Source organism: Podarcis liolepis, assembly GCF_965112155.1.
Source record: "Podarcis liolepis genome assembly, chromosome: 6".
NCBI lineage: Eukaryota > Metazoa > Chordata > Lepidosauria > Squamata > Lacertidae > Podarcis > Podarcis liolepis.
Window position 1 is genome coordinate 31158592 of NC_139559.1, and position 26217 is coordinate 31184808.

General features: G+C 41.4%; 1 protein-coding gene across 4 annotated transcripts in view; it reads right to left on the minus strand.

Annotated features, from left to right (window-relative positions):
- Window positions 1–812: 812 nt before the first annotated feature.
- RALGAPB (Ral GTPase activating protein non-catalytic subunit beta) overlaps window positions 813–26217 on the minus strand; it is a 59273-nt gene continuing 33868 nt past the window's right edge. For 2 of the 4 annotated variants that reach the window (XM_083508365.1, XM_083508363.1), the window contains 18 exons: window positions 25915–26062; window positions 22964–23028; window positions 22676–22808; window positions 19798–19919; window positions 19118–19300; window positions 17496–17647; window positions 16970–17157; window positions 14140–14246; window positions 13169–13321; window positions 12340–12549; window positions 11166–11324; window positions 10555–10720; window positions 9884–10006; window positions 9476–9612; window positions 8818–8926; window positions 7691–7769; window positions 7059–7207; window positions 813–6230 (listed from right to left, as the gene is read on the minus strand). In XM_083508365.1, coding sequence (XP_083364491.1) covers window positions 6037–6230; window positions 7059–7207; window positions 7691–7769; window positions 8818–8926; window positions 9476–9612; window positions 9884–10006; window positions 10555–10720; window positions 11166–11324; window positions 12340–12549; window positions 13169–13321; window positions 14140–14246; window positions 16970–17157; window positions 17496–17647; window positions 19118–19300; window positions 19798–19919; window positions 22676–22808; window positions 22964–23028; window positions 25915–26062 — 2577 coding nt within the window. In that variant the 3' untranslated portion in view covers window positions 813–6036. Of the gene's footprint in view, window positions 6231–7058; window positions 7208–7690; window positions 7770–8817; window positions 8927–9475; window positions 9613–9883; window positions 10007–10554; window positions 10721–11165; window positions 11325–12339; window positions 12550–13168; window positions 13322–14139; window positions 14247–16969; window positions 17158–17495; window positions 17648–19117; window positions 19301–19797; window positions 19932–22675; window positions 22809–22963; window positions 23029–25914; window positions 26063–26217 lie in introns of all 4 variants that reach the window. The other 2 variants (XM_083508364.1, XM_083508362.1) reach the window with 1 other exon arrangement.

Sequence of the window (26217 nt, forward strand, 5' to 3'; positions counted from 1 at the left end):
TGTAGTCCAAAACATCTGGAGGGCTGAAGGTTGGAGATGCCTGAGCTAGATGGACCAAATGGTTTGTCTCTGCATAAGGCAGTTTCCTATGTTGTAACATCTAATATGAATGAGGAAGTCCCTGTTGTGAATCTTGTCTTTGCTGTGAAATCACTTCTTAGATAATACCTAGCTTCCTGCCTCAGCCCTATTAAGGGGGCAGCACACACCTTCCTTTTTAGGTTTTTTAAGAAGAGATTACTAATGTAACTCTACCATATAATAGGATATTATTATGAGCACAGACAGGACAGAAATTGTTATCTGGTTGACTGATCTGAGAACAGAATGCGAGAGTAGTTGAGCCTTTGGTCTGAGCAAGCAGGGCTCTGTTGGCCCAGATTCAGCTAACTCAATGTGCTACCAGAAGCCAGCACAAGGGCTCCTGAGAGTGCAAGAGGGCTTCTCCCCCTTCTCTGCCTCTCCCACCTCACCCAAATCCATTCTGGAAGGTCAGGAAAAGCTCGAGAACAATTGGGGAGGGGGGAGGAGTGTGGGGTTGTCCCATGTGGCAAGCAGAATTGCTTGTGCCGACAGGATGATCAGAAGAGTGGCATTGAAGTCTTCCCTATGTTCTTGTATCATATTAAAAAAAAAGGGATAGGAAGTTTAAATTCCCAAATGAAATACCTTTGTCTTCCATAATTTCTATGCTACTGCCATTGGTGCCAACAGCAACACCTGGAAGCACTGTAGACACTAAGCAATTCCCCATTCTCATTTGTATATGAAGGATAACAGGAGAAGGAGCTCACACACTGAAGACCATCAGCTTCATACATAAGAATAATCTTTAAAATTTATTTGACTAATTGTGTTACATTCAAGATCTGATGTGTTTCTTCTAGACAAAGAGTTGGCATAAATACAAACAAGCCTTTGTGCCTTCCCTAAACAAGAGATAAAGTACTAGAGACAGAGGAACATAGCTTCACATCTTTGTATTTACAGTCTGCCTTTACAACTTAGTGGTAGGAATATTTACAGAAAATACAATAAGAACAAAAAGATCATGTCTTGGCAACATACAGAACTTTATACACAATTGTACATGATTAAGCACATGGTATCTAGCCATCTCCTTCCAAGCACTCCTGCAAAAACCCAGTTGTCTTTCAAAGATGCACTCTATCAATTGTGTATCTATCACCGTGTTGTACTTCTGTTCACTATTCATGTTGAATTATAGTTCTATATTCCACCTGGGCTAAATATTATGAACACTGCATGACAATTGTATACTTCCCTCCTGGGAAGCGGCTACAGATAATGGGCAGTCCAATCCTCAAGGCACTCCTAACAGCTTATGACCCACTGAAGAAAATAGGGCTGGTACTGAGGACCTGAAGCAAGCTGCGTTTTCTATAGCTGCTCTCCATACAAAATAGCTACTCTTTCAGACATGATTCCACTCAGCTCCCTCCCCATTTGATTTTTTTCTTTACATTTAAAATATATTTGAAGGACCAGCTTAAAGGTGCTTTATATTTCTTAAATGGAAACTATCAAAAAGGTACTAAAACTGACATTTTTGATTTGAAATTGTTGTGAAGATGACTAACTTCCAAGTGTATGATGCTTTATTAAGAGGACTTGAGTACAACCCTTGTATATGTTTATGTGGTAAATACTGCAGCCCTAATATTTCATCTCTTCAAGAGACCAGAGTGAAAACAAATAATACATGGTAGTTAAGATACCCAAAGGAAACAGTAATAGGAAACAAGCAACCTAAATGTTAAGAACCAAGCCTGGTCTACAAACTTCGATTCTTTTGATTATCCTGTGCAATGGTATCCAAAACAAAAGTTGGAAATTTAAATGTTATATTGAGTTTTACAAGCCTGATGCCTCAACCTGACCTAAAAAGAACCAATTTTTCAAAGGCAGTCATGTTTAGAGAGCTCTAGACAGAACATTGTATTGCAGTTAATTGGTCAGTCAATAGTTCTGCACAGGGGACAGGAAGCTATCAGTGCACTTGGAAGCCTTCTCATTTACACACATACAAAAACAGACAACCAGCATCTGTACCAAAGGACCACATCACACACATTTGGGATAACACAGCGAAAGTGAGCCCTTACACATTTCCATTAATTGCTCAGTGGAGAAATCACTGCTGTTATTTCCCTCCGTAGTATTTTTATTAACAGAATCAAAAGAATTCCTGCATGCAGATTTAGGCCACAACTTCAAGTCCACTTGTGTGGTGTTAAGTACCCAATGGAAGAAAAAGTAAGTATAACACAAATGTGGATTCAGGGCAGCATGTCTGCTCAAGAGCAGGGTTTTTTAAGTTAAGGCTGCATCAAGCAAATTATAAATTTTGGAGAAGTAAATTCCTGGGGGCAAGAATACACTGGCTTAATAGAAAGGAGTTCCTGGGGGAGGGGGGATCTTTACAAGCATACAACCCTTATTTTCACAGCAGAGTTTAACAAACTGAAATTTCTTTTACTAAACAGAAGGTTTTTGAACATGAGAGGCTGTAATTAAAAGCAAATTATTTGAACTCTTGAACACCAAACTGGGCCATGCCTCTAACCCAGTTCAAAAGCTGTTGTAGATTTAATACATTTCTGTCCTGTCTGTGTAACTCAAAAGGATGGTTTGGGCAGGTCATTAGTTAAAACAAACTAATGGCTTCACCCAAAGTACATACATGGTTCAAACCACTGATTTCTATATGCAGTCGCCCAACTGCTCAACCTTTTATTACACGGCTCTTGTGGTACGCATGCATTGGTTGTGCCATTTAATCCATGGACTAAATGTGACAGATCATCATCTAGATCAGAACAGTATCTAAGAGGGTTCAATTAAGTTTAGTGTTCGTGCACTAGGTTAATCCTGGCAAATGTTCAGTACAAAGTAACTGCTATGCAAGTATCAGAACGACCTGCATCCCCACTAGCAGTGCTATTTGCTGTTCCAATCTGTGCATCAATTAAGCAGGACAGCTAAACATGCCAGACTTTGAGAGTGATTTTATAATGCGCCCTTATTTTTCATATGTGGACCCACACCACAAGCTGACAAGATGCTAGCATGCTAATTCAATGTAAGCAGCAGGCTCCATTGTTTACTCTTCCCTAAGAAACCAGGAAGCTCTTTAGGGTTTTTAAATGACCACCCTGGCAGCTTTTATGAACAAAAAGTACACCTCTCAGAGGAGTGCTGTGTAATAAAATATTTTTGCTATAACCGTTATGAAGCAAGTACTGCCTCAAAGATTAGCTTTAACACACATAGCCTCACTGGAAATCCATCAAAAGCGACCAAGTTTCTTTTTGCTAAGCCCTTCGCCAATTGCTCCAGACCTTGCCACTCTGCTTTCTTTGTCATAATTCAACTACATCAAAAGATATAGGGGAATACTGCTGCTGTAGGCCAGTTTCAAAAGAGCTTTTCTTCAGGATCTCAAAGAGTCAAAATATAACTTACTTTTGCACGTTCTATTAATGGACAGTTTGCTTCCTGCCCTCAAGTATCAGATTGCATAGCAACATTGAGAAAGGTAAACGTTTTAACTAAACGAAAGCTGTCATGTCTATGTCTTTTATGGCTAACACATCAGTTACAGGTAAAAGTTTTCAAAGTTCCATGCTATGCATACTGGGAACACTGGGTATTTAAAAAATAAATAAATAGACAAGTGGAACTCAACTGTTTTTCAAAGGATATTCCAATGCTGTATTTAAAAGCAAAAGGGCTGGCATTTACATTCTATGCTGGGGGCCCACCTGGGCACAGAAACTGAACAGACCATATTAATTTTAGACATTGAAAAGGCCCACCAACTTGTGTTTCACTAACACTGGGAGAGTAGTTCACTTGCTTCAGAAGACTACTGGTCATGTGTTCCATAAGCAAAAATGAACAAATTAAAGCAAAACAAAAATGGTATTGTCAATTGTAAGCCACTTGCATTATTATTAATATTATATATGCTTCTGAAGAATCAAGAGTTAATTTTGCTCTAGAATTTCTCAGCCTTGTTTCAGTACTAGGTTAAGACTTGTAAGGATATTATACTGGCTCCCCAATGATGAATCTTAAATACTAAGGGGCTGCTATGAAGTGAATCATCTTGATCTTGGGAGTGTTTGCTTCTAAATAGTTATTCTTCACATTTTATCCTTGAACACGTTCCAGCAACTTCCTGCAATTAGGCAATAGTAAAGCAAAGCGTGCTAATCTGCAAGGCTGATGGTAAAAAAAGAGAAGAGAACCATCAAAAAACCTCAAACGTAAACTGTGTTGGGAACTTAGGAACTTAATTCTTGCTTGCTTAAATATCATACTATATGCCTACTAGGAATCAAATATGTTCAAATCAGTAGGACTTGTTTCCAAATAAATGTGGACTAGGTTTGTATCTCTTATTTATTTCTGAAAATGCAATTTGACTTTTTAATAGCTATCCAGAAAGTTCTTGCACAAAGCATTATTTTCTGGATTCCCTTTTGGAAAACACGGCCTCCATTTATAAAATGTGCAGGTAGATTTTTAAAAGGTTTTATCAGCTTCAATAAAGGTTTTATTAAGAAAATGGTACCCTGCCTTGCATCCAAGTATTAAGCACAAGAAAACCAAGTGATCTAATAATTTATTCTTTAAATCTGCACAGGGTAGCTATTTCTTTCCTCTCCAGTAACATCCAGTAATACAACACACATTAGCCAATGAAGTGGAAGAACACCAGGGAAATTTGAAGCCGCATGACTTTGTATTACTAGATGTTAAGGGTGGGAACAACGTTGCCGGTTGTTTTGGGCAGAAGCCATGCATGTAATATATGGTTCCAGACTGATATCAGTGCAAAGCAAGGATGAAACCATTTAATTTCAAACACTTGTAACAATTATCAGATAATTTCTAGTACACTTTTTAATGACCTTACATTTAACTTGCATGGGTCTTCACTTCCAATGACATTGGACAGCTATGGTGTGCCAAGGTTTGAATAATTCCTTTTTTTAAAAAAGAAACCCACCTCTTTCAGTAAAATGAATGAACGAACTGTGGGACATGAAAAGAAGCATCTATCCCTTTCTGTAAAGAACATTTGCAATTCAGAAATCAGATTTCACAATAGGGTGGTTGTAACTAGTTCTTACATGCAGAGATGGACATACATTCTGATTGCACCTTTTCCAGGACAAGGATTTCACTTCTTTCTATAAGGGTGGACTGGTCAGATGAGAAATCACATTTTTAGCATTCATAAGATACAGGTGAAATTATGTACTGGTCATAAATACAATTGGGATGAACCACTATACAGGCTTTTCTTTGTCTCAAAGCTGACTTAAATGGACCATCCTTAGCTCAAAGAGCCAACCTTCTTTGCTTCCCCATCCCTCACCAATACCCCAGAGCTTTTATCCTGGACTGGCCAGCAGTAGGAAGAGGGTGCTTGCAACCTACAAAAAGGTAAAGAAACTTTGAGCAACGGACCCATGGGTACATGCATCTTGGATCTAGAGGAGGAGAATCAGAAATGGAGCCTCTGAGTGGAGCTAAAAATAAATAAATAGGCCTGCTTGCAGGTGGGAAAGGAAACCAAACAAGATATAGCACAATAATTTATTGCAATTTCATGGTCTCTGTCTGGGAAAAAATGCACCTGAACCCAACCTGCTATGAAGCCAAGCACCAAACTTCAGGTGCTAGTTCAGAATCTGGCCTTTTATGTCAACAGAGAAAGCTATGAGAAGTGCAGTCAACCCCCCTCTCTCTACTACACATCCACTACATATTACTAAATAGTGACTGATGGTGAAAGTTTGTCCCTCTGCAGCAGCTGATGGAGTGAAGCTGGTTTTCAGGGAAAGTGCCTATATTGTGTCCTCATTTCTTCCTTGCAGCAGAAGCAGAAGTCATGCTCAGGTTGTGGTTTCTTTATACAGGACTTGCAGGGTGGGGAAGGCCCCCCCCCCCCATTACCGTAGACACCAAGCTCTGATCTAATTGTTCAGGGAGGATATTGGTCTAAGGATTGCAGTTTTTGAGCCCAGCCTCCTGGAAAAGAGAGGTATAAAACTCTGGCTCCAGCTGTTTGTTCCTATATTTATTGACAATGTCAGCTATTTTCTGTTTTCGACGGACATGTGGAGGATTGTACGAGTCACTTTCCAGCCGTTTTCTTCGACAAATATTTATTACTGTCTGTCTCACTAAGAAGCCTTAAATGGAAAAAAGAACACATTAATGCTGCTTACTTCTTCCCCCAGGAAAGTTATTTTTAGGACTTTCTGAGGCTAAAAGGAAAAAGTGTTCTCTGCATCCTCAAGTCTGCGACACTTGTGAGGTTTGGAATCTTCTCATAGTTGTCAACTTTACTTAGGAATAAATGTGGCCGAAGAGACTGTCTTGAAACATAAGTGCTACTCTGCCTTAGTATGAAAAGGCTAGTTCCCTGCCTTCTTGGAAAACACCTTCCCCAACAAGATCAAAGATGGTATATTTTGTCATTCATTCAGCCACCCACAAACCGATGCCTTTCGATATGGCTACTGTTGCTGAGAATCCCAGCCAAGCACTCCAGGTTATCTCCTTCACTGGAAAAGGCTAAATGTGGGCATTTTTCTTTACAGGCAGAACAATTTGCAACATCAGAAGTAGCCTGGTGCTGATGTGTCAAGGGATAGCATTATTAAATTGCACTCATAGTCGCAAAGATGCGAGTTATGTTAATCACCCAATGTTTTTTATCATTATTCCTCCCTTACTCCAAGGGGAGCTCTGTTTTGTTTTTGTTTTTTTAAATGCATTTTTATTGAAGATTTTCTTGATTTACAAATGTATGTGTAATGTCTCTCTCTCTCATATTTTTACCATGTAACATTTTTACAAATCAGTTTCATTTGTTGAGACATTAGGAAGAAAAGGGGGAGAGGTGGGGGGGGGAGATGGGGGTTGGGGTTGGGTGGTGATGTTTCTATTTTACTTAGTATGTGTAGGGTTTGGTGTCAGTGTTGCTTAATCATCCAATGTTAATTAAAAGCACCTACCTAATGCTCTCCTGCTTACTATCATTCCATCCACCAGTGGGATGACCATGTTGAATTTCCCAGTAGCTCCTTGCACTTTAACCCTGAACAATCCAGTATTTAGGGGGTGGATGAAAATCACTGGAACCTCTTTTTCAGGAGTGGCGGACCTTAAACACATAAATGTTACCAATGTAAGCAAACATTTCAAAATGGAAACAGCTGGGCCAGCCAACATTTTTTCAAAATTAAATAAAAACTTGAAAAATACAGAAAAGTGTAGGAATTGGGTACACCTTGAATGTTACTTAAAGGAAGAAAATCTGGGCAATGCCATAAAAATATTGCGTGATAGGAGGAATATAAGGCATCAGACTGACAGTTTTCTGGGCCCAAAATACGTGTTTGAAAGAAGGGGAAGGACCATGTAACCACACCCTTTGGACTCATGAATTTCTGCAACATTTCTCAAGTGCCAACACATCTTTCTAAGGGCTGCTGGGACTAAAATCCATGAACACCCAACACACAGCTTGCATGTGAGCAGAGTACTTCCAAGAGCGAAAGAAATAGCAGGAAGCAATGCATTAACCTGCCTGTAGGACCTCTATGCAAATGGCAGAGGTGGAAATGCAGATAAATTCAGGTCATACCTCAAAGAAGTGCTGCTGTTTGTTGTAGTTTCTACTCCAGTGCTGGTCTCTGAAACCAAGTCAGAGAGAGGGAAGTTCTCTGCAAGATAAACATATTCACGATAGATTAAATATTCCCTTTTCATGTTGTAAGAGATAGTACAAAATGAGAAACCAAATCATGTTAAGTGACTGGTATTTAAAAGCACGTAACTAGAATTGGTCTGAAGGACCATCGTGCCCTGAGCAGAGTGGAGAAAGAAGGAGCTTGAGGAATTGTCACCATCCAGCTGCCACAGCAGCCCAGCCCTCCTCCAAATGCCACCACGAGGATCGCTGCAGAACCAGTTTGCCCCCGAGAGGAGCAAGAAGAAGCAGAACCAGCTTCTTCTAAATAAACAAGTTGGGTTTTTTTCCCCATTTTATATTTTTAAAACCAATGCTTCTTGTAATAATCTTAAGTAAAACACTTTCTATACTACCCACAAATGGCTGAAACAAGCAAATTAATAAAACAAGAACTGGACATGGGGGCCTGGGTTATGAAGATGGTTTGCTTAGAAACTGACAAGGGCTGTTTTAAACCACAATCTGTGGCTGGCACAGAATGCTAAGCTCGGGTTACCAAGAGTCAACACTAGTACAGTGGTGCCCCGCAAGACGGATAACTCGCTAGACGAAAGAGTTTTCCGTTTTGGAGGTGCTTCGCAAAACGAATCTCCTATGGGCTTGCTTCGCAAGACAACAATGTATTGCGAGTTCCTGCTGGTTTTTTCCCCTTCCCCCCCTTTTTCTAAGCCGCTAAGCCGCTTATCAGCTGATCCGATCAGCAGATAAGCCGCTAAAAGCCGCTAATAGCGCTGAGCCGCTTATCAGCTGATCCGATCAGCAGATAAGCTGCTAAAAGCCTCTAATAGCGCTAATCCGCTAATCCTTCAATGGGCTTGCTTCGCAAGACGAAAAAAACCGCTAGACAAAGAGAATCACAGAACGGATTCTTTTCGTCTTGCGAGGCACCACTGTAGAGTCCTTCTCCCAGCCAGGAGGCGAGGAAGGGAAGGGAAGGGGGAGAGTATAAACCTAAGGCTTTTATGTCAGCTCCCGTCTGCTCATGCAAACTCCATAATAAAAGCCTAAGATTCACCCACCTATATCATCATAACGTTCAACCCAGACCACATACACCTTGGTTTCAGGTCCCATTGGTGGAACAGCCCGACCATGCGGTAACCTCTTGCATCTGGAAGTTGGACTGAGCTGTTGAAAATACAAAAGGAAAAGGAAAAAAAAAGACAGTCACCAAATAATCAAAGCAATTCAGGTGTGCAATTCAGACTGTCCTTTTCAAAAGTTTCGGGAAAAATAAGTATAATGCATACAACCTATTGTGAACACTTCATTAAAAAGACAATAAATATTGTACTGTTGTCAGACTGAGGCCTAAACATCTCCAATAATTTTAGATTCCCTTTGATTTGTTTCTGATGCACCATGGCAATGGAGGCACTTGCTGGGGAAAATTTCCTCAGGTACAAAATACTGTACTATAAAGTGTCTGTTAACTGTGATAGTTCTAAAAAAAACAACCAACACAACCGAAGGGGAAGACAGGACCTTAATTACTTTAAAATGGGAAGCTCGCTCCTACTAAATTATTCTATTTCTGAAATAACATTTTTTTGCAAGTATTATTTAGTGTATCATGAAACAGTTCATATTATTTAATACAGGAAGAGGCTATTCGACTTTAAGACTATCACTTGCATATCAAATACACTTCAATTGGTCAGTGTTGCATAAACTTGCCCTCTGCGAAGAACTGAGATTGTCTGTATGATTGGGGAAGAGCTCAAGTGTCAGTGCAGGCTGCTTTAGTATTCCAGGCAGAAGATCCATATTGGAGTCACTTTCCTGGTCTGAAGCATTGCTTTCCAAGGAATCAGCTGAAAGCCAAAAGGGAGAAGTTAGGCACAAACACATGAGTGGCAATTACACTTCAGATGTAACAAATACACAGGGGGAAAGAGAGGAAAGCAAAGCAAAGGAAACACTCATTGCGCCAGGAGAACTCCTTGGTGCACCACTGGATACAACTCTAGAATTCTCAATGCACACCCATTTCTATTGCAAATATTTAATACACTTGTGACACAACTGAGGAACTCTCTTTGGAATTAGCTATGGAATCAACAGATACACACAGAGAACACTTACTTAAGGACTCCACAGGTGAGGGAACCACAAAAGCTATTTCTGTAAGAGCATCTGCATAATATAGTGCTTTCTTTTGCCCATTGAAGATACTTGCCCCAATGTCTTCTGAAGGAATTATTTCATCTGAGAACAAAGCAAATAAAAGATGGGGTTAAAGGGAAGGTCTTCCAGTCTCGTTATGCACTTTGTCATCCCCCCCCCACCTATTTTACAACTTATTCTACTTTCTAGGACATCCACCCCAAACCTTTCATGAATCTGTTCCACAGATGAATATGGAGAGATCCTTGCAGGCACTTCTCTGCATACCACTTGCTGCTGCACCAGAAGATCTGGGGATAGTAATCTCAGCAGTGATGTAAGAAAAGCAGTATAAGAACAGCTCTCTGGCCACCCCTTCTAAAACTATGCATAAGGAAGCATCCTAAGGACAAAGGGGCAGTGCTGAACCTTCTTCTTCCCAAATCACAATGGGATGATAGCGGTGAATATGCAGTCACCCCCTCTCCAAATCCAATGCAGATCTGCAGTGGTCTTCTGGAGGAGCATGCAATCTACCTAGGTCTTGGGATAGAGGGGGAAGAAGGCACCTTCTGCCTTTATCCCTCTCTAGAACACTAAGATGACACAAAGTATTAAAGCAGACAGAAACCTCCACAAACACCTCTCACCTTGCTCAGATCCCTCTTCATCACAGAAACTGTTAATGGACCAGCTAGTTGAGACATGCCCCGTCCATCCAGGGTGTTTCCCTACATCAACTGACCAGCCAAGGGAGAGCAAGAACTCTAGGAAGTGTGGCTGGACATTTCTGGAAGACTCTACATTCTTCAAAATCTGGAAGAAAATAGGCCAGCAGTGCATTTAAGAAGGCTATGTATGCACATTTTTAAGGTGTTTAGAAGTGCTGGCCTGTACAATCAAGCCATCTAGTTAGCAGAGTAAACAACACTGGAGCAGATTGTTAACTAGTTATTTACCCCAGGGCAGTATGTATTCCACAATTCTAGAACTCCCATTGTCCCTGACCAATGGTGATGGGAATGTAGTCCAAGACATCTCGAAGGTACCAGGTTGGGGAAAGCTTGGACTAGGCAGTGCAAAGAAACTGCATATGCACCATGTGCCATCACAGCATCGTGCTACCCAGTTCTAAGGGGTTTTAGCGATGATACACGTCCAGAGATATGAAAGACACACTCTTCTACTCCTCTAGTTCAAGATATATTTATGTTTTGAATATACTTTTTGATAGAGTTTAAATTAGAAGCATGCCACTTACTTCTTGGCTTGTTTTCTGACCTGCCTTCATATAGAAAATGAAAACTGTATCAAAAGGACGACATGGTAGTAAATCCAGGTAACCAATGTCATCAAAAAACCCGGGTATAGTAGAATCAAGTGCAATCAGGTGAGGAGGTAGTCTGCTGTTAGCAGGTTCCTAACCAAACAAAAAGCAACATAGATTTTATACCTCTACATAATCACCTTTTGTGGTTACCTATAAATTGTTATCAGCCACTTAAATTTGTTAATATGCAATCAGCTTGCTAAAGAAGATCCAAGAAGAGGAGCCCACATTAGTAGTCTCGTATACATGTCTTTGTCTATCGCTTCACAGCTCACCCAAACCTCCCCTCCCCTCCAACCCCCTTTTAAAGGAGGATGGGAAGGAAGTTCAGAGAATGGTTTGCCAAATTGCTCTCTGAAGCGCACCCCGCCGTCTTCAAACACCACGGGAGAGATGCTTAACAGAAGGGGGAAAGGCACTTCAGAGTTTGCCAAACTGTTTTCTGAAGTTCCTCTTACCCTTCTCCTTTAAACCGCTGTGCCATCTATCACCCATGTTGCTTGATTTCCCACCTGTTCTGTCATGATGCTGGAATTGCTGTGGCCATCTACTGGCAGCCACACTAACTGCAACTTGACAACAGTCTTACAGCTTTATTATATAGCAACACATAGATGTGTGCAGATGCAAAAAAGAAATTGTACTAAGTAATGAAAACGACAGACACATTTCTTCTACATACAACAATGAAACAAGGACCTTATTTTAAAATCTGAAGAAAAAGAGCCCCTCCGCCCATACACATAAACCCAATTTAAAAAAACCATGTAGATACAATAGCCAGCCTTACACCCACATAGACTGATGGCATCACAATGGTTAACACTTTCTGAAAGTAATTTAGATAAATATCCAGAGCAGTAGCTGTTTTAAGTCTGTTGCAAGAAAAAGAAAACCTTACAAAGAGTCTTGTGGCACCCTGAAGACCAACAATTTTATAATATTCAGGATGCCACAAACATCTTTGTTATTTGTACCCAAATTTGTTCTGCTTTCCTGCACAGCTCTGTCTAATATAGGCTATAAGTGGTTGGACCCAATATTAAACAGTAATAGTCTCTAATAATGGCAGCATTTGAAGCAATTAAGGGAAGCCTCCAGTCACCTTCAGTGCTTCTAGTGACAGAAATCCAAAGTGAGAGAGGAAAAGGCGTGCTGTTTGGAACTCCTGTGCAGGAGGCGGCGGCTTACACTCTGTGACTGGGTCAGGGAAATTCTTCTTTCTCCAGTCTTCCTCCATCTGCTGATCTATAGACTTCTCATAAAGAACTTGCTGATCCATACCATTTCTCAGCTTCTCATGCCGCTCCTCCAGCTGAAACATATATTTAACACCCTCATTTTAGACATCAAAAATTGCTGAGCGCAGTAGCAGCCTACGACAAATGGTACTACCTGTTTGCCAAGCCAAACAGCACCGACGAGTGCCTGAAAAAGCTGCTGTAATTTCCCCCCAGCTTTCTAATAAAATTGTGACCGCTGATGTTCTTCAGCTGCTGGGTTAAGAGAGATGGATACACCTGCTGTTCAGCACGTGCACTGTGACACTCCTAAATCAGTGCCCGATTTCAAAGAACAGCTGCAAGAAGTGTTAACAGAAGCAACAAGCTGACTTTTCACCTTCACAGGGATAAGAACAATAGGACATTTTAGCTCACTTTGGCAGCAGTTTCCTGAAAAGCATCTGCTCTAGAAATGCTTTACTTGGGTTTATAAGATGAGCATGCAGGGAGCATTTTGATGAATGGGCCAATGGAAATGCAAACTTTGTGCCAGGCTCCCACCCTTTTGGCCAGCAGCACTAACGCTGAGTACAGGTAAGGCAGTAAAAGTCGCTGAGAAAAAATATTTTCTACTTAAGAGGTAATGACTAACACCTTTTGTGGAACGAAACACACAGGGGGTAAGAAATCAGAATATTGCAAGTCTCTTACTTCCTCTGTAACTATTTCATGCAAGTCTGGAATGCTCAGGTCTGCTTTCACGAAAGGAATCTTGTCTACTTCCTCAGGAAATGGCCGGTGTTTCACGCTGTATTTGAGTCCAACATCATTCTTAGGTGCAGGACGAGGCTCTGGGACAAACATCTGTTCAAGAAACAGAACAATGTCATAATTTTCTTAATGTGTCAAATATTGCATGATATTTCTGAAGCAATGGTTTATTGCTGAAACAGGTGTAAAGAGTTTTGGAGAAGGGGCAGGGGTGGTGGTTAGACTGAGCTGTACTTTTAGGTTATAACTAAAGCAACACTTATAGTAGCTTCCAGAATGGTTTCTTCCATACCAAAATTAGAGATCCTGATCTGACTTTGGTAGAGTCTGCCTGGACCTTAACTAAGAATGTATCCCAAATCTGAATTCAAAATTCAAAGAAGAAAAATACTTAAAGCTACAGATGCAGAAAGAATACTGCTTTTACCATCTTTTTAGGAAACAAGAGTAAGTATTAACACGTCACACCCATGTCTGAAGATATTTAAACACTAAATGCCAATATTTTGCACAGCCTGATATATTTTTGGCACACAGAGCTCCCAATTAAGCAACACAGGTTACAAAAACGAAACCCCACTGCATGGTTCCAGCTACAGCTAGGCATGCAAAGGGTAGATTTCTACCATTAGATATGATGAATCTATGTTTGAGTTAAATGGGACATTCAACACATAGCATGTGCATACTGTACATTTATATACATGCATCCATGTGTACCCATCTCTGATCATTTGACTAAATAATATTGTAGTCTTCTAGAAGGCACCTCAGAGGTGTGAAAAGCAACAGGGTGGAAAAGCTAGTAACTCATCAAGGATACTATAGCGTTACTACTTTCTCTGCATATATCTCACAGCAGTTTGGAGGCAACGTTATGCATAGTTTTCACTATGGGCTTTGATAAAGACCTTTTGATTTGCCTTGGCTCCTCTAGGCAAGAGGCAAAGTTGTTGGGCCCAGGCGTGTCTTCCGGACATCCCACGGATCAAAATTGTGACGGAAGGGAAAAAGTCATCTGAAGAAGGAAACACACACGCATGAAAAAGTATCCGAATATAACAGAAGTGAGAAATTAAACATGAAACTGTGCATATGTGTAAGCAAGCAAAGAAAAATGGTCAGCCCTACTACCTGCAGATATGCAAGCTGAACAAACAAATCTGTAAGAATAATAATCCTGCCCCCTGTGGGTAGAAATGTGCCATTGCCGGCGAGAAGAATTGGAAGGCTCTTTCGCCACCAGTTTGGAACTGAAAACACCATGGGAAGTTTCTCTTAGTTGACCAGGTGAAAGAAAGGATGGAGGGGTTGAGATTAAGCTGGCCAATAATGTGGTCAATAAAAATGACCTGATGCAGTAACAACTGCATTGAGCATTTCAGGTGTTCAAAGCCAAGCTACAAGAGCTCAGCTGAAGCGGTTACTCAGTCAAAGTAACAGAAGCCAGACCAAAACTGTGTTTAACTAGGTTGAATGCCTACAGTACAACTCCAAAAGGGTGGACTCATTTTATCAAACCAATTCAGATCTTGTAAGAATTCATGCATGACAGCTGACCTTAGTCCACTTTCCCTCAATCTCAACGCCCACCCATCTGGGCACTGATATATCTGGGATTGTTGAAAAGATTACCTAGATAATGTCCTGGCTTGCAAATCATGCTAAACCAAACAATAGCTTAGTGTGAATGCTGGCTCTCAAAGAGAAGATTGTGACCACTTTGCTCCTTCCTGGTTGGTTCTGCTGCTGCGCTGCCATTGTTTGGCTTAGTGCAATGTGTGAGCCAGGCCACTGTATGCAAAGTGCTTTCGATGCTCCAAAAGTATTACGAATAGCCCACCTCCTGGTGCAAGGATGGTCAAAATAAAAACCCGAGTTAGCAAAACATGGAAAATCCAGACTCTATTGCATAACATATTCAAATTGCACAACAAACTGAGACAGAATATTCAACAGAGAGCTTGACTTGAGGGAGTTTTTCCAGTGTTTGCTGTGATCATCATTTAGATTGTCTCAGTAGCACACCGACTGTATGCATCTAGACTTTAGTTACAACTGAAATACCGTATTTTTCGCACCACAGGACGCACCGGACAATAGGACGCACCTTGTTTTAGAGGGGGGGAAACAAGAAAAAAAAATTTCCCCCTCTCTGCCCAGCACCCCTTCAACGAAGCGGCAGGAGGCGTTGCACAGAGAGGGGGAGAATTTTCTCCTTTTGTTTTCCCCCTCTAAAACAAGTTGCCGTTTAAGGTGCGTTCAGTCGCCTTCAGGCGGCTACCTTGGAAGCCTGGAGAGGGGTCAGTGCGCACCGACCCCTCTCCTCTCCAGGCTTCAGGTTCCTTTCGATCTGCTCCTTGGGGCTGGCGGGGGGAAGCCCACCACCAGCCCCAAAGAGCAGGTTGGGGAGAAGCAGAAAGGTGCGCAGCGGAGAGGCTGCTGCCATAGTCGCACGTCACCTCTCCAGCTGGGAGAGGGTCGCAGAGGGCTTCTTTAGCCCCGCGCGCTCTCTCCCGGTTGGAGAGGTGACACGCGGCTATAGAGGCTCCTGCCATAGCCGCGCGTCACCTCTCCAGCCGGGAGAGGGTTGCGGGACTATGGCTTCTTTGCTCCATAGGACGTACACACATTTCCCCTTCATTTTTGAAGGGGAAAAAGTGCGTCCTATAGAGCGAAAAATACGGTAAGTGTGAATATGTAACACTGGAACAAGCTTTCCAGATAGAGAGGGCTGTTTTATTCTGCCAGATTAGTTTTCAGGTGGCAAGGTAAATCTGTTCTATTCCAGAGGTGGGTTAAACTTATTAATTTGTGCTGTCCAATAGCTTTCGCGGCAGGTTATTGAATTTCAAGTGTTTTGTTGGTTATTCGTTCTGTGCTGACTGCTACTGATTAGTCTGTTGCAGTTTTATTTATGATATGTTTCTGGCTTTCAGAAAGTCAAAGCATAAATATTTTAAATAAAAAGGCAACTATAGATTCAGGTATTGATCTGCTGAGCTCCATACCAGAGACTTCACTACATGGAGAAATCTATCCAGGGAGGATTTTTTTAAAAGAGGGCTTTTTGGGGTGTGTGGGGAGGATAACATTATATAGTATTATGAAAGTGAGACACTGAAAATGGAGAAATATCTGGAGAAAATGGAAAGCTGGATTTTGCATAGATTATAAAAAATATTATTGTATACCCAGTGATTATGTGAAAATTCTTGCTGTCTGAATTTTTACTGTGCCAGAGTTTCCTAATATTTTGCATAAAGGTAAAGGTAAAGATAAAGGGACCCCTGACCATTAGGTCCAGTCGTGACCGACTCTGGGGTTGCGGCGCTCATCTCGCTTTATTGGCCAAGGGAGCCGGCGTATAGCTTCTGGATCATGTGGTGAACCAGAGCAGCGCATGGAAACGCCATTTACCTTCCCGCCGGAGCGGTACCTATTTATCTACTTGCACTTGATGTGCTTTCGAACTGCTAGGTTGGCAGGAGCAGGGACTGAGCAACAGGAGCTCACCCCGTCGCAGGGATTCGAACTGCCGACCTTCTGATCGGCAAGACCTAGGCTCTGTGGTTTAACCCACAGCGCTACCTGCATCTTTTGCATAATACTCCACATAATACTTTGCATAATACTCCACAATGTTCTGTAGAGCAGGACACCAGTGTAATGAAACAGGTAGACACTTGATAACACGGCATACAAATTTTTACCATCACCCTATTGTCAGCTGAGACTCACTTTGCTCATTCCCTAGAGGCTGCTCCAACATTGCAAGGATGACGCTGTTGTCCAAGACGAAGTAGCGGAAGCTGAATTTGTTTATGGAAGGAAGACGGGAGCATTTAATTAATGTGATTTCATTCACCAAGCTGCAAGGTGAGGCAGGGCCACTGGGTGAAGGAAATGCTCCAAGTATTTGCATGATGCTGTAAACCAAAGAAAATGGCTCAGTCAAAATACATATTGCATAAAAATACACTCACACATTGCTATGACATCTCGTCAGATACACTGATGGTGTAATGTTAGCTAGAACTACAAACAGACAAGTGAGATTCAAAACAAGATTGCAGAAACAGATAAAATCCTGCTCATCTGTAAAGAAAACAACATTTAACACACAGAGAACGTAAACACATTTTATACTCCTAGAACCTATATAAATGAAAACCACTTTTCCGAAAGATCATTTCCTAATACTCCTGACTCTCACTTCTACGTTAAGCAATTTCCTACCACCAGCCGACTGAACTATTTTCCATACCATGTGAGAGTGGCTTCAGCTGCATCCTTCACCCTCATGGAAGCAGGATTGGGCTCCTTATCTCCTTTGTTCTTGAATTCTTGTTCACTGTTCCTGGACTTACTTCCTGAGATGCCCAGTTCCACAATCTCCAATACTTCTTTTAAACAGTCCTGGGGATAGAGAAAAGCCATAATGTTCAGCTGTCTGGCAAATTCACTGTACTTATGAGGACTAAAATCTCTGGAAGAACTTTACACTGCTTTCATGTATTCTTAATTTAGTGTTCTTCTATGACATCTGGAAGGCACCATGTTGTCTACCCCGATCTACAAGATGCTATCCAACACTAGCTTATAGGAATGCAGCCCTTGTGTTGTTAAAGGATTTCACTCGTGGTTCCTGGACTTTGTAAGCTGGTCCGCGCCCCTTCTTTGACACATCCTGGTAGGTGAATTTGGGGAAGAGAGTGATGGAACAGAAAGTCTGTGGAGTGTTGCCTCAAACTCCAAGAGGGAGAGGGCAGAGATCAGAGTGGTCAGAGTGCACCAGAAGTGTCAGAGAACTTGTGCTCAAATTTTTTTTTTGCAAGGGGTGTATTGCTTTATTAGGTCATGTATTTTGTGTTTTTATACTGTAAACCACCCTATGGTCCTCTGATGGAGGGCAGCATATAAATTTAAAAAAGAAAATTAGACCCTCTAGGCCTCCCAATTTGGCACCCTATCACACTACTGTTCTGCTAACAAAAGAGTGCCTACTGCATTATGCCACAGTAGCAGCCACTGACAAGTACGATAGCTGGATTTGGGGGTATACAATGTTAGGATATTTCCGTTCCACCTTAAAAGGGAGCAGGCTGTGAGTCACAGAGTCTGCGTATTTCCTGTTTTCACAGGATGTTTCTGTTGTGTCTTTGCTTTCGTTCTCTCTCTCTGTGTCGGAGACACTGACGCAGGCAGTCAAGTCTTTCTCTGTTCTGATCAACGCTGAATAAAGCTTGTAAATAATGCTCTCCTGCGTGCAACTTTCGCTGTGCATTATCTGCTGATAGAGTGTGCATGAGCTCTAGAATGTGGCAAGTTTTTTTTCTAGAAACTCATGTCGCTAATTGCTGATACTGCGTGCCTACGGGAGATCGATGGATCGTCCGGCAGATGGCTTGGGGCCATGATGGACTTTATCTCCCTGGCAGTATCCCAACATACAAATGGGGTATACAAATGTCTGTGGCTTCTGGGATATAGCATGGTATGTGTGTGTGTCAGACTTTTTGGTGATCTGTTAACTCTAATAAATATTTAAGAACAGATAGCTTGACAGACTCACAGGAACCATTTCTATGCCCACCTTCCCCCGCAACTTTACTGTCTAATTAAGGTAGATGAGTTGTTGTCAAAATTGGTATTTTACAAGTGAACAGTGATGGGGAAAACAGGGCTGGGTGGCGAAATCTGATCCTCTAGCCCACTTGAATTTTACACTTCTGTTGTACAGCCTCTAGTCTGGTACTAGAAACAAAACATGGGAACACATTATTATACCCGGTGAAAGGAGGAGCGGCTGTTCTGGACTTTTTTTTAACGTTTAGAGAAAAATAATGTGGTTTGCACATAATAGATAAACAGTGCGATTTCACTCACCTTTTCATCAAGCATGTCTGGATGTTCCGTGAGCCAGACACACAGACACTGAAATGCTGCTACGATCATGGAGTGCAGATCTCTGGAGTGGAGAGGAGCTGGACGACTGCACTGGTACACAATGTAACAGCACACAGAGCTAATTGCTCTCTTCCTGTCAGAAGAATCAACACCAACCTTCACCTGAAGCAAGCAGCAAAGGCAGATGTTCAGCTGGAAACCTCTCAAATTAGGCTTGCAGTTGATAACAACAAAACTAAGAAACAATGTAAATCAATACTCTCTGAAGCCGTAAAAGCACAACTGAAAAGCTAAATGATGATATAGAAAGAAGAGGCACATAGGAGTGCTGGAATTTGGTGCCTTTCTAGCTAGCTGGATTGACAAAAACCCTGCTGTCTTTTAGCCATTTATTTTATTTCAGTAAACATACTCTTCACCTTGAATTATTTATCCAGGGCAATTTCTTTTCCAAGAGGAAAAACGAAAATCACACACTGTGTGGGAGGAGTTGGCTCCTCAGCGCAGAACAAATTATTTTTGCCAGCTCTGCCAGATGTTCTTTTCACTAAAGAGGTGGCAAAACTCTCTACAATTATCATCAGGTAAGAACTTGTGGCTGGGAGAGACAGAAAACCTGAGCCCAAATCCCATAGCCCAACAAACTGCCTGGTGCTCACCTTTGCCAAACCAGAAAGAAGCTCTAGTGCAGCTAATGAGATGCTCATTTCCTGCCGCCACTGTGCATTGAGTCTTTGTGTTACCAGGTGAATGCTGCGAATCAGGAGTCCGGCAGCTGTATCTGTATGAAGAGCTAGGATATAAACCCCAATACCACACACCACAGGGAGGGAAAACAACTAAGCATTAGTAACAGTCAGCAAAGCAGTCCATCGGGCAGAAGCTCAAGCAGCTACAGTACACACAGAAAACACATCCATTTGGGAAGCAAAACATTCACAATCCACACAGATTAAGTAACTTCTTTAGACTATGAATGTTAACTAAAGAAGCTATTTACTGATTTAGGGTTTTGCTTGGTTTTGAGAAATTAATAAAGAAATCTTTGGGAACACACAGGCTGATGTCTCCAAAACATTGTTTTTCCTATGTTAATCCAGCAGGTTTTGCCACCTGCAGATGCACATTAAGGCCACTGCTGTTTGGTAAGAGAGACACTTAAATATGTCAGAGTGAACTTCATATTTGAAAACAAAGTATCTGATGCTGTAAAATACTGCTGGGAAATGTCACTTTATAAATGTTGATAAATCAGATCTCTTGTGGAAACGAATTTGTTACAGTTTTATACAGCATTTCAATTAATTACAGCCAGAAATTTGTTACATGAAAATTTAGAAAGGGAAATTCATTATCTTTATCTTTGTCCATTCAATATGTGGTGCTACAGCATGTGAATTCTGCCCTCAGGATAGAACAATAAAATTCTAGACAACTGATCTTCCTAAACTGCATAGTTAGAATTAACTTATTCAAAAAAATTATTGGAAGAATAAGCTTAGGCTCAAAAATACAAAAAAAAAAAAAGGATCACAATGGAACTGAATTCCAAAATGAATGTTGATGTTGTTTGGTTGTATTAATTGATCTGAAGAGAAAAGGGGCTATACAAATAATATTCATTAACTATATATCCACAGACCTGGTTCTGATGCAAAGCCAAGCAATTCTGGGAGAGGGATCTCTACAGCAGAAATGAGTGAGCTTTATCCTGTCTATCTGCTCCAAATTGGTTCTCTGAAATGGCTTTACTAAGCCCTGCCCTCCTCAACGGATAAATTATGGGCAAGGAAAGGACTAGGAAAGAACCCTGCTGTTTCTCTACTCTGAAGTTTCCCTTGCCTAAAGCTTCACTGCTTTTTAAAAACACTGCTGGGATTCATTTCCATTTAACATGTCGTTAGCTCGTGATGTGAAAATCATGTATTATTTGATTCTCCCCCCTCCTTTTCCCTATTGCATTATGCATTATATATTTTTCTTTGCTGTGAGTCGCTTGGAGACCTTTGGGTGAAAAACCACGTAGTAGTAGTAGTAGTAGTAGTAGTAGTAGTAGTAGTAAACAACAACAATTTAGCTGAATGTCCAAAACCGGGTCAATTGATCATGACTATCCCCATATTTCTAAGCCAAATAATCAGTTTCAAGCAGCCTGTATGGGTTTTAATTAATGGACTGGGGATGTCACTTCATTACAGCATCTGGTTCAAAATCAAACTGGGTTCAAAAACAGCTTACATGTTGCATTGCTTCAAGAAAGGTACAATGTGGGAAACTCTGAAGAGCCTACCTGGACCTTCAACTGCCTGTGTTTCAATAACCTACCTGGTACTTTATCTGGGTGCTAGGTTTTCTGCCTGTTAAGGACAGGCAGTGGCACAAGTGAGCCATTTAAATATTTAAGTAGATGAGACAGGTGGTATCCCTAAGGCGAGGTTTCTGCCAAGTAAAAACGGTGAGGAATCTTCCGTGTAGAGGAAGGAGAACTGCCTGTTTGCCAATTTCCTCCCTTTAAACTTTGAATGTAGGCTCCTATTGTGTTTTCTGGGAAGTTGATTGTCTGAGGTCTCCTGCCTTCACCCACCAAGGTTGCTTCAAACCCTCACTTGACTGAGCTCTTTGGTTTATCAAATCCAGACATGTATAAATCCAGACAGCTGGGTAGTCACTATGAACCCCAGGCACATATACGACAAACCATAAAACAGCAGCATCTCACAGCAAACTGGGTTAAGTATGTGAAACAGAAGCATTTCTTGTCACAACAGACATTTCAGGTTAAACTCAACTGCTGAAGAAAGACGTATAAAACTGCTGCAGATGAAACAAATACTGTATTGCTCTCCCGCTTTCTGTAGCAAATTTTTAGTTTTTAATTGCAGGACACTGCTTTTTAACACATTTGTAGCAGGCACAAAACTGGAGCGCTAGAACATGGCATACAACAATTAGCCAACACTCCCGTAATCAGCCCTCGATAGAGGGAAACATAAAAAGTGCATGAAACTGAAGCAACAATGAAGAACTGGGACACCACATGATATATTCAGTTTTATCTTCCCTGAAGTTGCAATGGGGTCAGAGTGCTCCGACACAGGAGCAGCTGAGCAGAAGAGGTCACGGATAATGGCATCATCTCAGAGAAACCAAACTACATCCTGTGTTATCAGGCAGTATCTTGAAGGCTTTTAGTCTAATGAGAAAGCAGTGGTGGCAGCCCCTGGGATTGAGGTGAAGGAACAGAAAAGCTGCAGCAAGGGAACTGGTGGGTTGACTAAATAAAGTGTTGGAATGCTCCCAGCATTCTCACTGCTACCCATAATCCTTCCTCACTAACCCATCATAATGATTTTGCTAGTTAATAATAAAGCATCTATTACACTCTTTCCCTTGCTTTTTATATTATTAAGGACTACAAACTGTCTACATTATTTCAAATGGAAATCTCCTTAGCATTAAAAAAAAAAAAATCATTTTAAAAATGGGAACTGCATACCAGGGCATGAATGCAAATGTTTAAGAAGTTCAATTCCTTACCATAATCCCTTAACAGAGCCTGTGCTGGTCTCTCACTGTCAGGAGTAGTGGGCTCTGTGCTTCCTCCACTTGCCGTGCTAATGCCGCTGTTAGTGCGACTGTGGCTCTTCAAGACAGTATTCTCGCCGCCATTCTGTCAAGTTAGAAAACAGGCTGTTGAAGGGCTGAAGATTACCCTCTCACAAGTGAGTCAGGTCTCCTTTGTGCTCTGGCTATGCGATAACCTGATGTAACACCAACAAGGAATCTGGCACCCTTTTCCAAAACAAGGAAAACAACCCATCTTACCGTCTCCATCTGGCAGCCGATGGCTTCTAGGAGTGCAGAATCTTGCACGATGTTCAGCATTGCACCTGTAGAGTTTAAAATGATAGAATTTTATATCTAAAGTATGTACAATTTTTTTAAAACACACCCCTTATACCAATATATCCAAGGGCAATGATATACGTGCGAACACTCTGCTTTGAATTTTGTGAGAATTACCTCAAATTTTGGTAAAATTCTGTTTCATCTAGCAAATTGGTATTTTAGTAGTACTGGCCAGATGGACACCCACCTCATCTTTTTGTGAAAATCCATCAAGTAACACCCATCCCCACCCTGCAAAAGGAAGGATATGCTCCCTGTTTTTGGAAACAGTAAATAACAACTTGGAAAGAAATTTCAAAGTTTGACGAATCCCATTCCAAGGAGAAGCTCAGTGGAAATCTGCTAGGAAAATAAAAGGTCTCAGGTCCCCCACCTTCAAATTATATTTTGCTGTTTCTACACTACTACTGTTTCACATTTTATCATCTTAACATTTTTGTAAGTGGGTTAAAAATAATATAGGTATACCTAACACTTGGGGTTGTATGCAAAGCAGTAGTAAGTCATGGTCAATCAGCACAAGGATTTCTCCATGTGTAGTGGAGCCCCCCACCTCACCAACCTTAGCTAAAACTGTTCTACAGTTTTCCCCAATCCTACAGGCTGCAGGCAAGAGAGGAAGGGGGAAGGTCCCATTGCACAAGTGGAAATCCATCCGCTAACAGGATGCATTAACTGGATACTGATCTAGGATAGCTAACAATCATGATCCAAATTTTATGTCATAATACAAGTCTATGGGTAGAATAAAATGTAGCACTAAGGAGATCGTCCCATCAGTTCTATTCTCCCAACCTCCTAGAATGGATTTGGGAGAGGCTTGGGGGAGGGAGGGCTGCAGGGGAGGAGAGAGGGAGACCTTGTGCTGGCTTCCACTTATGGAACCAAGTAGTTGAATCTGGCCCTAAACAAACTTGCATTCAACTAAATTTCTATAAAACTTCCTTTCCAATTACTTAAAATCCACCTTAGCTGATGAAGAGACACTTTTGGATGTAATCCAGTGTTAGAATAAACCCGCTGAGTATGACTTATTGCAGTCATCACCCCTTCAATTCCTTTGAGGTCTCACTACCTTTAAGATGAAGGCCAGAGTGTTCTGCAAAAACTCCACTAAAATTCTTATTCAGATTGCATTAAAAATAAGTCACTGCAGTGAAAGCCCAGAGGGAATGTTCTGAAAAGATCATACATTTATGTGCTACTACAAATTTAGAGCATAAGGAAAGAAAAAAAAATCTAATGATACAAAGCAGTCCTAAAACAAAATATTGCAGAATGGGATGCACCAGTTTAGTATTCCGGTCCTCTACCCATGCCCTCTAAGATACTCCATTCCACCCCCACATTTTACTTCTGCTTGCTCTGAGCATGTTCAGTCTTCATTGAGCTGTTTCAGAGTTCCTCCTTAAGGGTTTGTGGTTTTTTTAGGGGTGAACAGCTGCAATAAGCCTGTTGATACCTCCCTTTTGTGTATGGATGGTGCCTTCCTGCCTATATAAGGATGGCACCTGGAGAATGCAAATTATAATGCAGAATGTTACAGCAGAAGTTGCAAACCTATCTATATGCTTTGAATTTAACCCAGTGATATAATTTATATGAACATTATAAGCCAAAAGCAAAAGGCAGCATTGAAGATTTCCCCAGAAATACAGAACTAGATAAAACAAAAGAGACAGAGAATGGCATACATTAACACAGGAACGTAATCAAAGAGAGCTAAAACTATAGAGTTCTCAGAAAAATGTGGTGTTCAGTTTTAAAGGCAAAACAGGTGAGCCTTGTAAAACAAGGCTGAACTAGAATGCTATTGGGTCTAGAACTTGTCCCCGGCCACCATACCAATACCATAACGTGAAGGTAAAGGGACCCCTGACCATTAGGTCCAGTCGCGGACGACTCTGGGGTTGTGGCTCGCATCTCGCTTTATTGGCCAAGGGAGCCAGCGTACAGCTTCCAGGTCATGTGGCCAGCATGACTAAGCCGCTTCTGGTGAACCTGAGCAGCGCACGGAAACGCCGTTTACCTTCCCGCCAGAGCGATACCTATTTATCTACTTGCATTTTGACGTGCTTTCAAACTGTTAGGTTGGCAGGAGCAGGGACCAAGCAACGGGAGCTCACCCTGTCGCGGGAATTCGAACCACCAACCTTCTGATCAGCAAGTCCTAGGCTCTGTGGTTTAACCCACAGCACCACCTGCGTCCCTACCAATACCATACCATAAGCCAAATTATTCCCTCGGCTCAGTAATATGTTTGCAAAGCCATTATCCAAAAGTGCCGAGAGTTCTGCCCCCGCTGCAGAACATGCAATATCTTCTACACATGTCTTTTGATTTTTTCTTCTTTTTCACATAGCAATGATCCTTACACTGACAGGAGTCATTGCTAAAATACTTGCTAAATTATTGTAGGGCTAGAACATTTACATGAAGAGCACCCCCTTGGAGGTTAAGGGCAAAATCCTTGAATATTATTCTGATCCCAGGAATAACATGATCCAGAAGAGCTAATCGTGTAGCACTGTTTGGTACCAACTCCAATATTTGTGGCACTCTCTTGGTCTGGATTATTCTCAGGGAGTGACGCCACATCCAGGCCATTCCCCTCTCCGCTTCCTGGCCACTTGTTACTGTATCTGCCTCTTAATCAGTTCCATGGCTTGCCCCACTATGATGCATTCTGCTGTTTCCTTCAACCATGGAAGCTTTGGTTGGCTGCGGTTTTTCTCTCTGCGCTCGTAAATTCTGCCTCCTGCCACTGGAATGTGACACCACTCAGGTAAGGCTACTGTAAACTATAAACTACCAAGGGCATGCACATTTTCAAATGCACATCCCACAGATCAAGTAGAAACACCAACCTAGTATCATCTGTGTGTTGTTGGGATCCGTTTCTGTCTGCAGTGCTCCTATTAGTATATTCACAAGCCTCAGTTTCAAGGAAAGGAAAGTTACTGGTTTATCATAGGATGAGCTCTCATCGTTGCTGAATTTTCCTTCCAGAACAACCTGAAAAATAATAAATGGTTTTTATAATCGTTGTAGTCATATGCATGAATTAGCACTAGCAGTACTACCATGTATTCTTAGTGACCCTTTACAAATTTAACAAATATCTACTTTAGTGCCATCTAATTTTTCTAATATATGCCCCACTCAAAAAA